The following is a 14,476-nucleotide window of genomic DNA, read 5'->3' on the forward strand; positions in this document are numbered from 1 at the left end:
TGCTCACTGTGGTCATTAATTAAAGCTCAGAGATAAACAGTCAGTCAAATACAACATAAGTTTTAAAACCCACTCATACAGCGTGTGGGGAGAACTCTTCACTTTCACATGATTTATTCTCAGTGCTATCAGTCCCTGTCGCACACTGCGTGCAAAATATTGTTAAACTATGAGAACTAGTGCTTCAGCAAGTGTTCTTTGAGATTTGCATATTTAGTACAGAATGGCTAATATACAAAATACACATGCACTCATGCCTGCATGAATCCCATGCCTGAATATTGTCAGTTAGCTAAAGCTGGAGAAATAGACTTTTTATTAAATTTTTAGTGTCTTATAGAGACCTAGAATCCTGCACTTCATAAGAGCACTGTTTGATATATTCTAGAAAGCGTAGAACCTAAATATTTTAGTTTTTATTATGCCAAACAAGCAAATCTTACTTTCATTGTTATACTGTAATATTTCTAAAATGTTTTCTGACATTTTTAAGGACATCTGATCGACTTATTAAACATGTTATTGACTTGACAATGGCTAGAAAAATAATATTATCTACACTGCTCTATAGATGTTTTAAGCACAGTGGGAAATATAAAGAACTGTCCTGCAGCAGACGGTACGGGTCCTTCTGGGATTACACTAAGAGACCAAAGACATGGAGACAGTCTAAATCCACTGGAGAACTGTGGCAAGATCCCCAAGATGCTCAGAACAACTTATTGCCAAGCACATTGGAAAAACTTTGCACAAGTCTACCTAAGAGAAATAGTGATATTTTAAAGGTAAACCTACATTTTTTATTTTTTCATTTGCAGACTACAAACATGCCAACTTTAAATGTGCATCCATCATGTTGTCTACTCAGGATTTTTTTTCTTTTTTTGACCCTAACTCAGGTCTGAATGTTACTCTTGAAAAAACCCCTCAAAAAGCTAATAAGGAATAAATGCATATAAATGCAACTTCTTAGGAGACAGGGATGAAGTAATTCATACAGGCAGCATGTGAAGATTCTTAGCCTTGAATTATTAATGAAAAATCCTGTTTTATGTTACAGAAGGGAGATTAACAGACGGATTGGTGCTGTGGCCACAGTGATGCGGATGCTGTCTGTTGTGGTAAAGAGATAGCTGAGTGTAAAAGTGAAGCTCTCGATTTACCGGTCGATCTACGCCCCTACCGTCACCTATGGTCACGAGCTGTAGGTAGTGATCGAAAGAATGAGATCGCTAATACAAGCTGCGAAAATGGGCCTCCTCCGAAGGGTGGCTTGCCTCTCCCTTAGAGATAGGGTGAGAAGTTTGGCCATTCGGGAGGGGCTCAGAGTAGAGCAGCTGCTCCTCCACATCGAAAGGAGTCAGTTGAGGTGGCTCGGGCATCTGACAAGGATGCCTCCTGGGTGAGATTTTCCAGGCATGTCCCAGAGGGAAGAGGCCCCGGGGCAGACCCGGGACACGCTGAAGAGATTATATCTCTCGGTTGGCCTTGGAACGCCTTGATTTTCCCACGGACAAGGTGGAGGAGGTGGCTGGGGAGAGGGAGGTCTGGGCTTCTCTGCTTGGGCTGCTGCCCCCACGACCCGGCCCCGGATAAGCGGCAGAAAATGGATGGATGGACGGATGTTTCCTTTACTTAAGAATGGCTTATTGAGAGCCACCACTGAGAACATTTCTGATGAGCAGTAGATCAACCAAAGGGTCAGATGTATTAGTCGGGTCTTGTCTGTTTTCTTGCTGGATTTTTTTCTAGTTCTTAGGTTCAGAACCTTCAGATACTATTCAACTGCTGCAGGTTTTATTTTTAGGAAACATGTTCTTTGGTCTTTAAGGACATACGCCACACAATTCTGAGATATACCAAGTTTTCAGTTTAGAGCAATCATGTTGCTGGTGCAAAAATACTATTTTATTCCTGTCAGACTGCTTTATTTGGCATTGGCAACCTAAAGAAATGGGAAAATATTAGGATATTTTGCAACAGGCTGATGGTAACAAGTGCCTAAGGATGCGATTAAAAATTATATAGGTAGACACTACACTGGTTCATCTGTTAAATCAAGTGTCTTCTTTAAATTCTTAATTAAATCATAGTCATTGTTTAGTGGCTTCATGACCAACCAAACAAACCAAAAATACGGAAAGAATCAAACACAAATACAGCATTACTCTAAAAAAGTAGAAGGACTGGGTGGAAAATGAGGGAAAACCAAGGCCAATGTCTAAAAAGAAAAATTCCTGAAAGACCTTCAGAAAGCTTGACGAACTATTGCTCAAGACCACTCTATAAAAATTACCTTAAAAGGTCCTTGGAAGCAAAACTGAGAGGAATAAGGGATGACTCAAGACTTTTTCACAGTACTTTAAATCTCTTTGTCTAAGTCCTCACAGAAGAAAACAGTGTTTTTCTTTAAAATGTTGCTGTAGACTTATTTTACCTCCAGAAACAACACTAGAAAGAATTTAATTCAACAGTCTGTATTATGAGTATCTCCTGGTTTGTTTGCACTGGGAAATTCCCACCACTCAGAGGTGCTTTTACAAAATAAAAGCCTGCAGTCTGAACCCTGATGAGCACAGTTCTTCTGTATAGAGTCGATACCGAATCCTTCTAGTCTTTTTTTCTTTAAATCCAAGTAGTTTTCTTCTCACTCAAAATTTTACACAGACATTTTGGTGCACTGGGTGAAGGTTTTAACATAATAATCAACCACATTTATCTTCACAGTGATATAGCTGTTGTAATGCCAAAAGCCAAGAACAAAGTGAAGCTCCTAGAGCAAACGTAGCTAAGAGTGGTTATACTTACATCTAATATTTTTCTTAGGAAAAAGGAAACCAGCAATGTTTTTTGGTAAGTGGAAAGATGGCTTATGAATGATGTGAAACACTAATAACAATTTCAGTATAAAAATTAAAACCCAGTGAGAGTAGTATGGTCTTATAATGTTACTCCTACTGAAATGACTTTGAATGGGCAGGCCAAAGTAGAGAAGCCGGTCTGAGTTATGTGAACAGACTGGTATTTGTTGGGAGTCATTGAAGTTAATTCTGTTAATATGGCTCCGCTTAAAACAGCGTTTCTGCATTTGTCTCAGTACACTATAAAACTATTTTACTGTTACAAGTGTCCAGCTGCTTACTGCAAACCACTGCCATTTATGGGATTTAACTCTGGCTCATATAGCATTACCGTATAACAAGGATCATCGTATCCATGAAACTGCAACATTTCTCATTTTTATACAAGACGGCTGCGATGCTGTTCCCATTACCCCTGTTAGAAAAAAGACTTGCTCATTGATTGTCCTGTTGGTCTGAGATTACGCAGCGGGGTTCAATAGATTTTCAGCAGAACAGGGGTCATGGAACTCAATCAGCGCTGTCTTACAATTACAGACTCGGTCATTATGTTACAATGTTTTGTTATTCGTTCATGTATGATTACAGAGAGCTAAATCTTTTTAAAATTTTATATGGTGGAGAACTTCAAAACAGCATTATGCAGTGTGAATACTGAACACAAAATTGAGCTGGTAATTTATTCACAGGTACTGCTAATGTGAATGTGGCTTTTGTTTCAGATTCACTCACCTGCAATTGATACCCAAAATATTGAGATTAAGACTAAAATAATGACACGTGGGAAACATTTTGTGAATGTGAATGTGTTTTACAAGACACAAAGCTTGTATATTCATACACATTATTAGATACACCCTGCTAGTTCTGGGTTAGACCTTCTTTTGCCTCCAGAACTGCCCTAATTCTTATTGCTGGAATCATTCCATATTGACATGATAGCATCACACATTTGCTGCAGATTTCAGTTGCATGTGTTATCTTCTGCAGCTGAAGCCCATGTCCTTCAGCGTTCAACATTTTGTTCATTCAGAGATGCTCTTCTGCATACCTTTGTTCTAACAAGTGCTTATTTGAATTACTGTTGCCACTCCCTGGATATTTTCCTTTTCTGACCATTCTCTGCAAACCGTAGCGCTGGGTCAGGATCAGTACTTTGTGAAATAGTCAAACCATCATCTGGTACCCACAACCACAGCACATCTTAAATCTTTCTCTCCCATTCAGCAGATAATCTTGAGCATATCTACAGGTGTGCCCAGTAGCCACATGGGCGGTTGCCCGTGGCGGCATCGTGGTGGGGGCGGCATCATGGCATGGGCAAAAAAAGTTGCTCGCACCCATGCTGCCCCGACATCATGACAGCGCATTTTGGGGATTGCAGGAGAGTTCTCCCAGGGCACCAAACATGCCAGGACCACACGTGGGTGTGCCTAATAATGTGGCTGCACACATGGAAAAGATATATATAAATCTTATAAAGTTTGCATCTGTCTTGTGTGAAACGTGTATGAGAAGCATACAAGAATGAAAACAGATATAAGATCCCTTGAAAAATTATATAAATGAAACTTGTATGTTTTGGATACTTACTAAAACAATATATGAAAGTAATGAGAAAGTGGCCACTTTCATGAGTAAATCATATAAGCCTTATATGATTCACCATATGAAGTAAGCCAAATCTTATGCAAGTCTTTTATTTCTTTTCCATATGGGTGATGAGAATATATTTAAATTTAAATATACATTGCGTGACATTGCTGTTTGATTTTGTATATGCTGAATCGAAATAACTAATTTGCTGTATTGGAATACTTAAACTTACTATATGTGTTGTCTATTACATGTGCAGCACATAAAGTATTTCTTCAACAGATACATAAAAAATCCTGATGCTTGGTAACTGATCAAACTGCAAGTTTGATTAAATGACAACTATCATTTTAAAAATTATCACAGAAAATAGTTCAGTTTGATAACTGGCCTTAATATTTTTTTTTTTGTTTGTTTGATTGATTCGAAGTCCTATTTATGTGTTTTACATTGTTTTGTTTTTTTAAAGCTCAAACAGATTACACTTTTTTTTTATAGTAAATTAAATTGCTTGGTGACTATTTGGCTGAAATCTACTGTGTAAATCATTATGATGACAGTAATGATGCTTTATTGCCACTTCCATAAATACTGTGCACAAAGGCTGCTGCATAATTGTTTTTCATAGCCCTCAATGATTCTCATTTCTCAACACAACCATCCTGGCACTGTTAGAGTGATGATGTCTGCTTTGGTATTCTTATGATGCATTGTCCTAGGCTGACTTCACTGGCGTGATACCCAGTATTCACAGGTGTTTGGGGAAATCATTTGTATTATAATTTTGTTTCATGGTCCTGTGGCAATTTGCTGTGCATTCCACCGTACAGTCTGACTTGAAGGATAACCTCAAAAAAATAAATGATATATATATATTTTTTAATGCATCCACCTTCAGTTTTCAAAAAACAAATCATCCCAGTGTTCCTTGAAGCTCAAACAGAGAACCAGCCCTGTTAGAAACAGGTCAGATTTGTGTTACGGATCTAACGATGCTTTGTGTTTTATTGTGGACATGACTCAGACTCCCTAAGACAATCCTTCAGCATTTTAATGCAATAGACAACATAGATAGATCACATTCAGAAGGACTTTTGATTCTAATTCACTGGATTCATCTCCAACACATACAGATACATTTCCTGAATTTCCAGAGACTGTCATTGGCCCTTCTATCCAGAGATGGGCAGTAACGCATTACAAGTTACTGCAATCCGATTACTTTTTTCAAGTAACGAGTAAAGTAAGGGATTACTATTGCAAAAAAGGTAATTAGATTACTGTTACTTTCCCGTAAGCATGTAGCGTTGCTGCGTTACTAAAACTGTGATTTTTTTTGGGAGAGTGTCTCATGACAATGATGTAAGCGAGTGCGACATTTGTGGCAACAGCTGTGTGCAGATCAACAATGGCTAACATAGAGTGCGGGAGAGAGTATGACCGTGCAGTGTTTAAAGCGTTATTTTGAGTTTGATTCTGTAAAAAGTGACAAAAACATTAGCGTCCTCTGTTCACTGGGAAGAAAACTTCTTTTTACAGCAAAAAAACCCCCTAAACTTCCGAGCAAGCACGGACAGTACACTGCCACGGGAATGTGAAACTCCCAGATCCTTCCACTGACCGCTACAACACACCCAGTGTGTTAGCATGATTGGTCATGCTAATATAATTGTAACCTATGTTGTTGGAGAGAGAAATAACATAGTGGAAGAGACATGAAGTGAGTAAAAACGTCTTAAATGCATTTAGAGTTAATTTAGAACTACAAATTAATAATAATAATAATAATAATGGATTGGATTTATATAGCGCTTTTCAAGGCACCTAAAGCGCTTTACAATACCACTATTCATTCACTCTCACATTCATACACTGGTGGAGGCAAGCTACAGTTGTAGCCACAGCTGCCCTGGGGCAGACTGACAGAAGCGAGGCTGCCATATCGCGCCATCGGCCCCTCTGGCCAAGACCAGTAGGCAAGTGGGGTAAAGTGTCTTGCCCAGGGACACAACGACCAGGACAGAGAGCCCTGGGATCGAACCGGCGACCTAAATAAATGACATTTATTTTAGCAATTATTGTTTTTTTTTAATGTCACAATTCCAACCCTGCTCCTTTATCCGGGCTTGGACCGGCAAAAGTGACCCGAAATAGGCACTCTGGTGGAGTTACTGTGTGTGTATAAGTAGTTTTAAACCTCGTGATCCACAAAACAGCATAACAGTAAAAGAAGAACTGATTGCGTTACAGACAGTGCGGGACCAGCGGCTTCGCTCATGCGCGATTCATTTGCAGTTTGGACACATAGGTGTAAACGTCTTCTGCCTTGATAGCAGCTGGGGGAGGACTATCCTCCGCTCGTGAGTGCTTTGGAACAGGCGTGGTACCCACGGCAGCACCCGCTGCTTGTTGAGAGTAAAAGCGATACCCGCTTTGATGTCAAAAAGTCATCGTAAATAAGACCAATAACACCAGAAAAAGTCGCCAGATTTGTCGCTAGTCGCTTTTTAGAAAAAAAGTCACTAAGGGGGTCTGAAAACTTGCTAAATATAGCGACAAAGTCACTAAGTTGACAACACTGGACACACCTGCACCAGGGCAAAACTCCGCCTGCCCCACTCCTGCTATATAGGTGAAAATAGAGCAACAGGACCGCTGAGTCTTCGATTTTATTTATTTTCTGCTGTGTTTTACTTGCATTTATCTGAAAGACTGAGTGTAAACACAAAAACCTATTTTATTTTATGTGCTGGAATGTGCAGAAAATAGGTTTAAATGTTAAACAAATTTCTTCCAGTCAGAGAATGTTGAATATAATTTAATGTTTGCTTCATGCGTAAAATTAAAAGATTAAAACTAATAAAACTAGTTTCAAAAAGAGACTTTTTCATTTGATTACATTTTATATGATGGATTATGCAGAAAAAATTGGATTGGGCTTAAAGATCTATTGCTTTATTACCTATTCAGGTTGTAAATCTTTTTTTTTTAAAGTAACTATGTAACTAAGTAACTAATTACTTTTGAAAATAAGTAATCAGTAAAGTAACAGGATTACTTTTCTGAGGAAGTAATCAGTAATTAGTTACTGAGTAGTAACTAGTCAGTAATTAGTTACTGATTACTTTTTTCAAGTAACTTGACCAACACTGCTTTTATCACGTGTAACTCAGTAGCTATTTTGCAGTCAATAGTTTTTGTATCTGTAAAGACCGCTTAAAAAGAAAGATAAAGCACTAGCATTAGCGTCCTACAGGCAGCAGTAGATGGCAATTAGAAATTGCAATGCATTATATGATACTGGTTATAAATACATATATAATGTAATGAAAATGTGAATTTATAAAAGTGGTCTCCGTTCAGTCTTTGGTGGGCACTCAAAATGTGAATTCAAGTTTTTACTGGGGATTTGGTAAAGATATATGAAGATATTTAGTATAAATAAGATTATCTGTTCTCCTGCTCTGTTTGACTTCTGAATCTGGATTACCTTTTTGTTTTGTTGGAGCTTCTGCAAAACATTGACTTTAAACTGCTTTAAATAACTGATTCATAACAGACAATTGTACATTCTACTAAAGATGTGTATATTTTGTTCCTAGCTTACTTTGGTAAATAATTATTTGGGGTAAATCATCAACAGCCAGGAGAGAGGAAAACTAAACCAGAGATTCATCTTGAACCAAAAAATGATCTGGGTTATTTAGAGATTTCCCTGTAAAATGTCTTACTTCTAAACATCCCTGATATTCTATGTTATGAATTTTACATATTCAGAACAAACTGCATTAAATTTACATTTGACAAAATACAGTTATGATGGATTTAGCGCACTGACTGCTAACTGTGTATAATAGTCAAATACTCTTTTATATGCACTATGCATCACGTTTATAAACTTGTCAGATAAAGAGAAATGTTCTCAGGTGTGTCCCAACATTTGACTGGTACTGGATTTAATCAAACAGTTTTTTTTATTCTAATGTGTACCAGAACAAAAGAATCTAGCTCTTATGTTAAATAGCATAAAATAAAAACCTTATATGAAGCACATGATGCTGGATTTTTTCACATATGGCAGAAATGTATAATCCCCTGTTCATAGGCACGATGAGATGCATCCCCCTTCAGTTATACACATAAGATGCCATTTATGAAAACAACACATCCAGATAGTCAAATATTATTCTTCTGCATTGTGACCAAATGTGATCATAGAGCAGCAGTTCATTCAAACCTCACTCTACAGAGCACAAGCCCTTTAAAACCCCAGCCAAAGCCTGCAGTTTTTGGCCTGGCTTGACTGTGTCTCTGAAGATTCGTCAGCAGCCAGTTTGCATGCTGGCAGGTGGTCTGGAGGCATGACCAATACGCTACAGACAGACAAACAGACCCTGTTGGGGCTCTATGGGACTGTTAATCTGGGGCCAAGCCAGGGTCCTTCAGACTTGTAGCTCTAAGCTCATTGTCTCACCCTCTGTTTCAAAAATGCTGCAGAACTATAAACTGCATTTAACTCCCAGCAAGGGCAAGTTCCTTCAGTCAATTATAACCATGGAAGTAAACAACATGGTGGACAAAGACTGAACTCAAAGCTAAGATAATAAAGCAAGAAGGCAAAGCGATGGGTTATAATATATGTGATAAAATCATCAATGTGTTCAGCTATGAATCAGGCACTGGGGCTATTATCAGACTCGGGAATTCTAAAAGCATGTAATGACTTGCAGGACTAATCACCCTTCTTTACTGATGATTGCATCTCTGTCATTAGTGAGAATGGTTATTTCTACATTCAGCATCCTGTCAAAAACTTGTCTCCATTTTCTGCTCACAAAAAAAAAAAATCCAGGGAAAGTGCAGTTGAGGAGGAGCTGTCCCTCGTTTCTTGCTTTTAATAAACCTGCTGATAGCTGCATTAATGATCTTGGTATAGTACATGTGTGCTATCATCAGCTAGAGGGTACTTATAGCTCTGGCCCATCTGCTTTTGTTTCTGCTGAAGTGAATGCACACAAAAGCGATTTTCAGCTCCCAGACAAAGCTGATGAGGGTGTACAAATTAATTAAAGCACTGTTAGAAGGACGCAACTCAACGGCAGACACGGTGCATCTCTCTGCTCTAAACAATGTCAGCATTCTGTTCACACACGGTTGCTATCAGAGTCTCACATGTGCTTCAGAGGGATCGCCGGGGCATGAAGGTGATCATTCAGACTTCAGAATTCATTAGTAGTGATCATTTGTTCTAGCTAAATCTACATGAGGGAATATGTCACAGTGTATTCCAGGTACAGTAGGAAAAAAGGGATAATTCCCTCTGCTCGAGTCACTTGTTCCAGTCAAATCATCTCACCATTTGCAATGCATGGCCTCCCTGTTTTTCTACTATTTTTCTTGTTGTAAATTTATGTAAAAAAAGGAAGAGAAATGATCTCTGTGCCTTGATAAGGTAACAATAAAAAACAAAGCAGCTAATTCGAGCCAAGCTATGCTAAGTCTAGGCCAGTATTCACTTTTTTTTTTTATTGTAATGGGAGAAGTAAAATGTTAGTTTTGCAGTTTAATTTTCCAAATAAGCAATATGCCAATATTAATATTTTCCCAAATTTCCCTGTTCCTAAAAAACAAAACAAAACAAAACATATTCTTCAAAAATATACTTGGTTTCGCTTTCTATCCTTCTCTTATAAGGATAGTAATACATATAGTCCTGAGACAGTCTGCGTTAGACTGTCATGAGTTAGAGTCAGTGCATTCAGAGATAGATGTACAGTAGGTTACATGGCCAACTGAACACCTACCAACAGGAGAAAAACATATTTTTATGGTCCCGCAAATGTGTCCATCAGAATACATTTTTATGGTTGGTTTTTATGGGACACTCCTGTGCAGTTCTCCAAAATCCCGATTGCACGTCTGTGGACGTGGATAGAGTTGACAAGTGTCCTGCAACAGTAAAAGGAGTGACAGTGGAGTTCACCAGAAGCAGAAGCCCAAAAAATGATGAAAGATCAAAAAAATTAAATTAAAATAAAGACCTTGCCTGCAGTGGACACCTTTCATTGTTTTTAACACTCAGTATCACTTGCTGTACTTATTGGGCAGTGTGATACTACTACTACTACTATGTGTGCCATGAAGGGAGATTGTTTTGTGAGTTATATATTTCTAAGAACTTTCCAAAGAATGTTTTGATCAGCAGTAATTTGAAGTGCCAGCCTTATTTTACAGTTCTCTAGTTTTGAGATTAAAAACAGTAGCATTCAGCAAAAATACAGTGTTGACAGTTTGTATAATGGATATTCTACATAACCCCAAAGGCTGCTTCATATTTCTTTCCCCCACACAATTTTTAAATGCACAGAGACCATTGCTTGAAGCCAAATTACACTTTCCAAGGTAAGGCTTATGAGTTTAGCATTTTACATATGAACCAGTGAGTGAAGACCTCGGCGACCTTGCTCCTAACAACCATTAAGTTTCATTATCATAGTTAATTTTCCACACATTACCTGGATGAACAATGGCCCATAGCTAGAGGAGTAACATCATTACTCACCCTGATGCCCAGCTCCACGTTTTCACCCCCATACACCTCCATCCCTTCATCGAGCAGACCAATCTCCTCAAAGTACAGCCTATCCACCACAAAGCAGCCAATCAGAGCTGGGCTCCTGAAGGATTTAAGGGGATGAAGATGAGCTTTTTTGCTATCCTCTGCACATATAATGTTAGCGTGACACAGTTGCTATAGTAACAGAAGGCAGGAAAAGATGTGTGACCCAAGAACATTTGTAAAACGTTCAGGGAAGTGCATAAAATCCATTTTTAGCAGGATTTACATGTGTTTTTGAATACTTTAATCACTTTATTTTATTTAGGCTAAAAACAATTATGTAGTTCTCTTACTGAATTGGTGCAGTCTTGTTGCCCTTGTGCCACCAGGACTTGGGTGGGTTGAGGTAGCGACACCACAGCTCCCAATCAAAGCCCTGTGCAGACAGCGGATACTCTTCAATCTCAAAAGTGTCATATTTGATGTTATCAAAGGATGGGGAGATTATCCGGGTTCTGTCTTCTTTAATTCTCTGCAGAATAGGTTCAGCCCTGTAAATATGGAGAGAGAAAGATATTTCAGTGTCAGTATGTGTTGTTGCGTGCTTTCTCCATCGACTCTATGACCACACTTGTCAGGTTAGGGTATTTGTTCAGTAAACAATTTTATTCAGTTCATTGCTCATCTCAAAGCTTTATGGAAATTATATTTTTTAATCAAAATAGGAAGAGATAAGATTTGTTTACACACAATTACACATTTTTTCTTTTCCAAACAGTTTTTCAAAAAATACAATTCATGGAAAAACTAACACAATACACAATAACAGGAACACACACACACACACACACACACACACACACACACACACACACACACACACACACACACACACACACACACAGAAAAATTTAAAATTATATTATGAGCTATAACAGAGGTTGGATCTGCTATAATAAATAATTACAATAAACTGCACTTATACAATCAGTATACATCTAAATTCCCATCTATGCATGTGTGTGCCCTTCAAATACTGTGGAAAATTTGAATATAACTGTTATTTTATTTTTATTAAGGCACCTAAAATCCACTTTTTCCCCTTAAAAAAATCATATTCTTTAATTTTGATGTGATTTTGACCAAAGGGAGTGAGGTCTTTATGCTTCTCATCTAAATACACGAGTGGGTCTTACATGCCGGTTTGAAAAGTGACAAAGAACCCCTGCACCTTTGAATTCACATTTAATATCGGACTCTGTATTTTTAACTGTTAGTTGATGTGTTTCAGTGATCTTGTCATACAAAGATACAAATTACTGTTGCCGGCAGAACAAAAGTTTATTGTCTTGCTTGGCGTACATGTAAATGTATATATTGTGTGAATCACTGAGGCTCTTCACATTCTCTAGCACAAGTCAGTTGTTTCAAAGTGCAGAACAAAAATCTTTGGGCAGGGATGCAGCTTTTTTATGCTCTGGCCCACTCTTAGTGCGAGTGAGTGAGTCCTGAGAAGAGCCCGAAGTGCTGTTTATTCAGTCGTAAACATAAAACTACTCAGCTTGGCTTTTTGATGTATGAATATCATGTACTGTATTTTTTATTTACTTAGTTCATTATAAAGACATAGCAAATTTCTTTCTTTTAAAGTAATATATACACAATACATTTCTAAAATTAGATTTAAGTGAATTTGCAGTTTTGTTACAATTTTTTGTCTCTCAATTTTATTTAATCTACAGTAGTGTAACTTAATTTTTATCCACTTGCTTGTAATGCACATTGTGTATGTGTACATTATATTTTTATTTTACAGTATGTCTTGTTAATTTATTTTATCTAGCTTTAAATATGATTTAATTTTTTTCAGCTGAATCTGTTCGTACTCTTTTGGAACCTGCGCTAACCTGCTATTTATATAAAGGAAGTTTGATGGTTCGATTGAAAAAAAGAAACAATCAACCCTCACAGAGCAATATGGCTCAAGAAGCGGCGCTCTTGTGCTGCTAAGCTGAGCTTTTCACATGCTGCACTTGTGAGTTACTCACCATCCGACACTGAACTCAACGTGGGCATCAAAGAGGGCAACGACTGGGGCGGTAGCAACCCTCCACCCACTCACTCGGGACCGGATCAAACCCTCCTGCTTGTCGTGCCGCACCATCTTTATGAATCCTGGACGTTGGCTGTTAGTCTCAGACACAAAATCATGAAGTTTCTCCTTTAGCTCATCTGCAAGAAACAAACGAATGCATATCAGTGTCTGAAGATATCATTTGAAAAGGGTAAGAAAAGTGAGAGCTACTTAGAAGTAAACTTCCACCCACAAGAACACATCATGTCCTCCTCCAGTGGGCAGTATTTCACTGGTCGGAGGCCAGCAGCACTTCTGCTTCACTGCTTTGATCACTGGACCAAACAGGCAGCAGCTTGAGCCAGCACTGCAGACCTCCATGGGGCTTACCAGTCATAACGGGATATTGCAATATTGAGAACTCAGCCTGCAATGCTTTTCAAAACATGGAAGGAGGAGATGAAATGTCTGTGGTTTGATGTTTGGATTCAAAGTTTACCTCCATTATTACCTGAGCTGTATACTGTGTGATGAATCACGCCATGGAGAATATGACTCATTGCTGCTTACATGACAAATAAATATGTATTTTACTTCAAGGTTTTGAGAGAGCCACATTTTTGGTAATTTTCTCAAAAATGCAATAAATTACAACAGCACATTTACAGGTTCACCTTGTGCTTCGACTAGAAAAATGCCAAGGATAGTGAAACAGACTGAGACGGAAACTAATTCTTTCAAAAAGGCCAAGCTTCTGAGTCTGCTGTAAAATATCAGCATAGACCAGTGTGATAAGGCAAAATTACATCATAGCTCTGTACTGTACTATCAACCAGATAAAGCTGGGGGGAAAAATAAAAGTTTTATCAGTACTGTGTTTTATCATTCCTTACATAAATCACCCGAGGCTGTGTTCCCACTGTTTTAACCATCTTTTCAGTTTGAAGAGAGTGAGAAGCGGCTGCGAGAAGACAAAAAGTGGCTACCGTGAAATTATGCTGTGCTAGCTTTATTAGAGGCAGTGTGAGGTGCTTTAGAAAAAAAATAAGTTTGATTTTCTAAACGAATAATGCTAGCAAAAAGTTCTGTTAAAGAAAGTTTCTGTTATTCAAAAGTTGTACGGTCCAGTCCTCATCAACTCTACAAAGATAATAAAGGCAGCATATTTTCTTGGAATGTAAAGACTCCCCACAGTCCAACAATGCATTCAGCAAACCAATATGTGGTCTTTAAATGAAATATTTTTCAGCCTTATTTTCTGCTGGCTTCTGACTTAATAGTTAATTTTGACAACTGTTAGTAAACAAGTCTCACACCATATGATCCAGTGAATCCACAGCATTGAATTCCTATAGAAAGAGCAGAAATGAGTGCTAAGAGCTCATG

At 38.1% G+C, this 14,476-nt stretch overlaps 1 protein-coding gene across 1 annotated transcript in view; it reads right to left on the reverse strand.

Annotated features, from left to right (window-relative positions):
- Window positions 1-14,476, reverse strand: part of galnt18b (UDP-N-acetyl-alpha-D-galactosamine:polypeptide N-acetylgalactosaminyltransferase 18b) — a 102,091-nt gene that overhangs the window by 36,046 nt on the left and 51,569 nt on the right. The window contains exons 4-6 of the mRNA XM_026167872.2: window positions 13,065-13,248; window positions 11,370-11,567; window positions 11,020-11,134 (exon numbers count right to left, since the gene is read on the reverse strand). Coding sequence (XP_026023657.2) covers window positions 11,020-11,134; window positions 11,370-11,567; window positions 13,065-13,248 — 497 coding nt within the window. The remainder of the gene's footprint in view (window positions 1-11,019; window positions 11,135-11,369; window positions 11,568-13,064; window positions 13,249-14,476) is intronic.

This window comes from Astatotilapia calliptera, chromosome 1 (assembly GCF_964374335.1).
Source record: "Astatotilapia calliptera chromosome 1, fAstCal68.1, whole genome shotgun sequence".
Lineage (NCBI taxonomy): Eukaryota > Metazoa > Chordata > Actinopteri > Cichliformes > Cichlidae > Astatotilapia > Astatotilapia calliptera.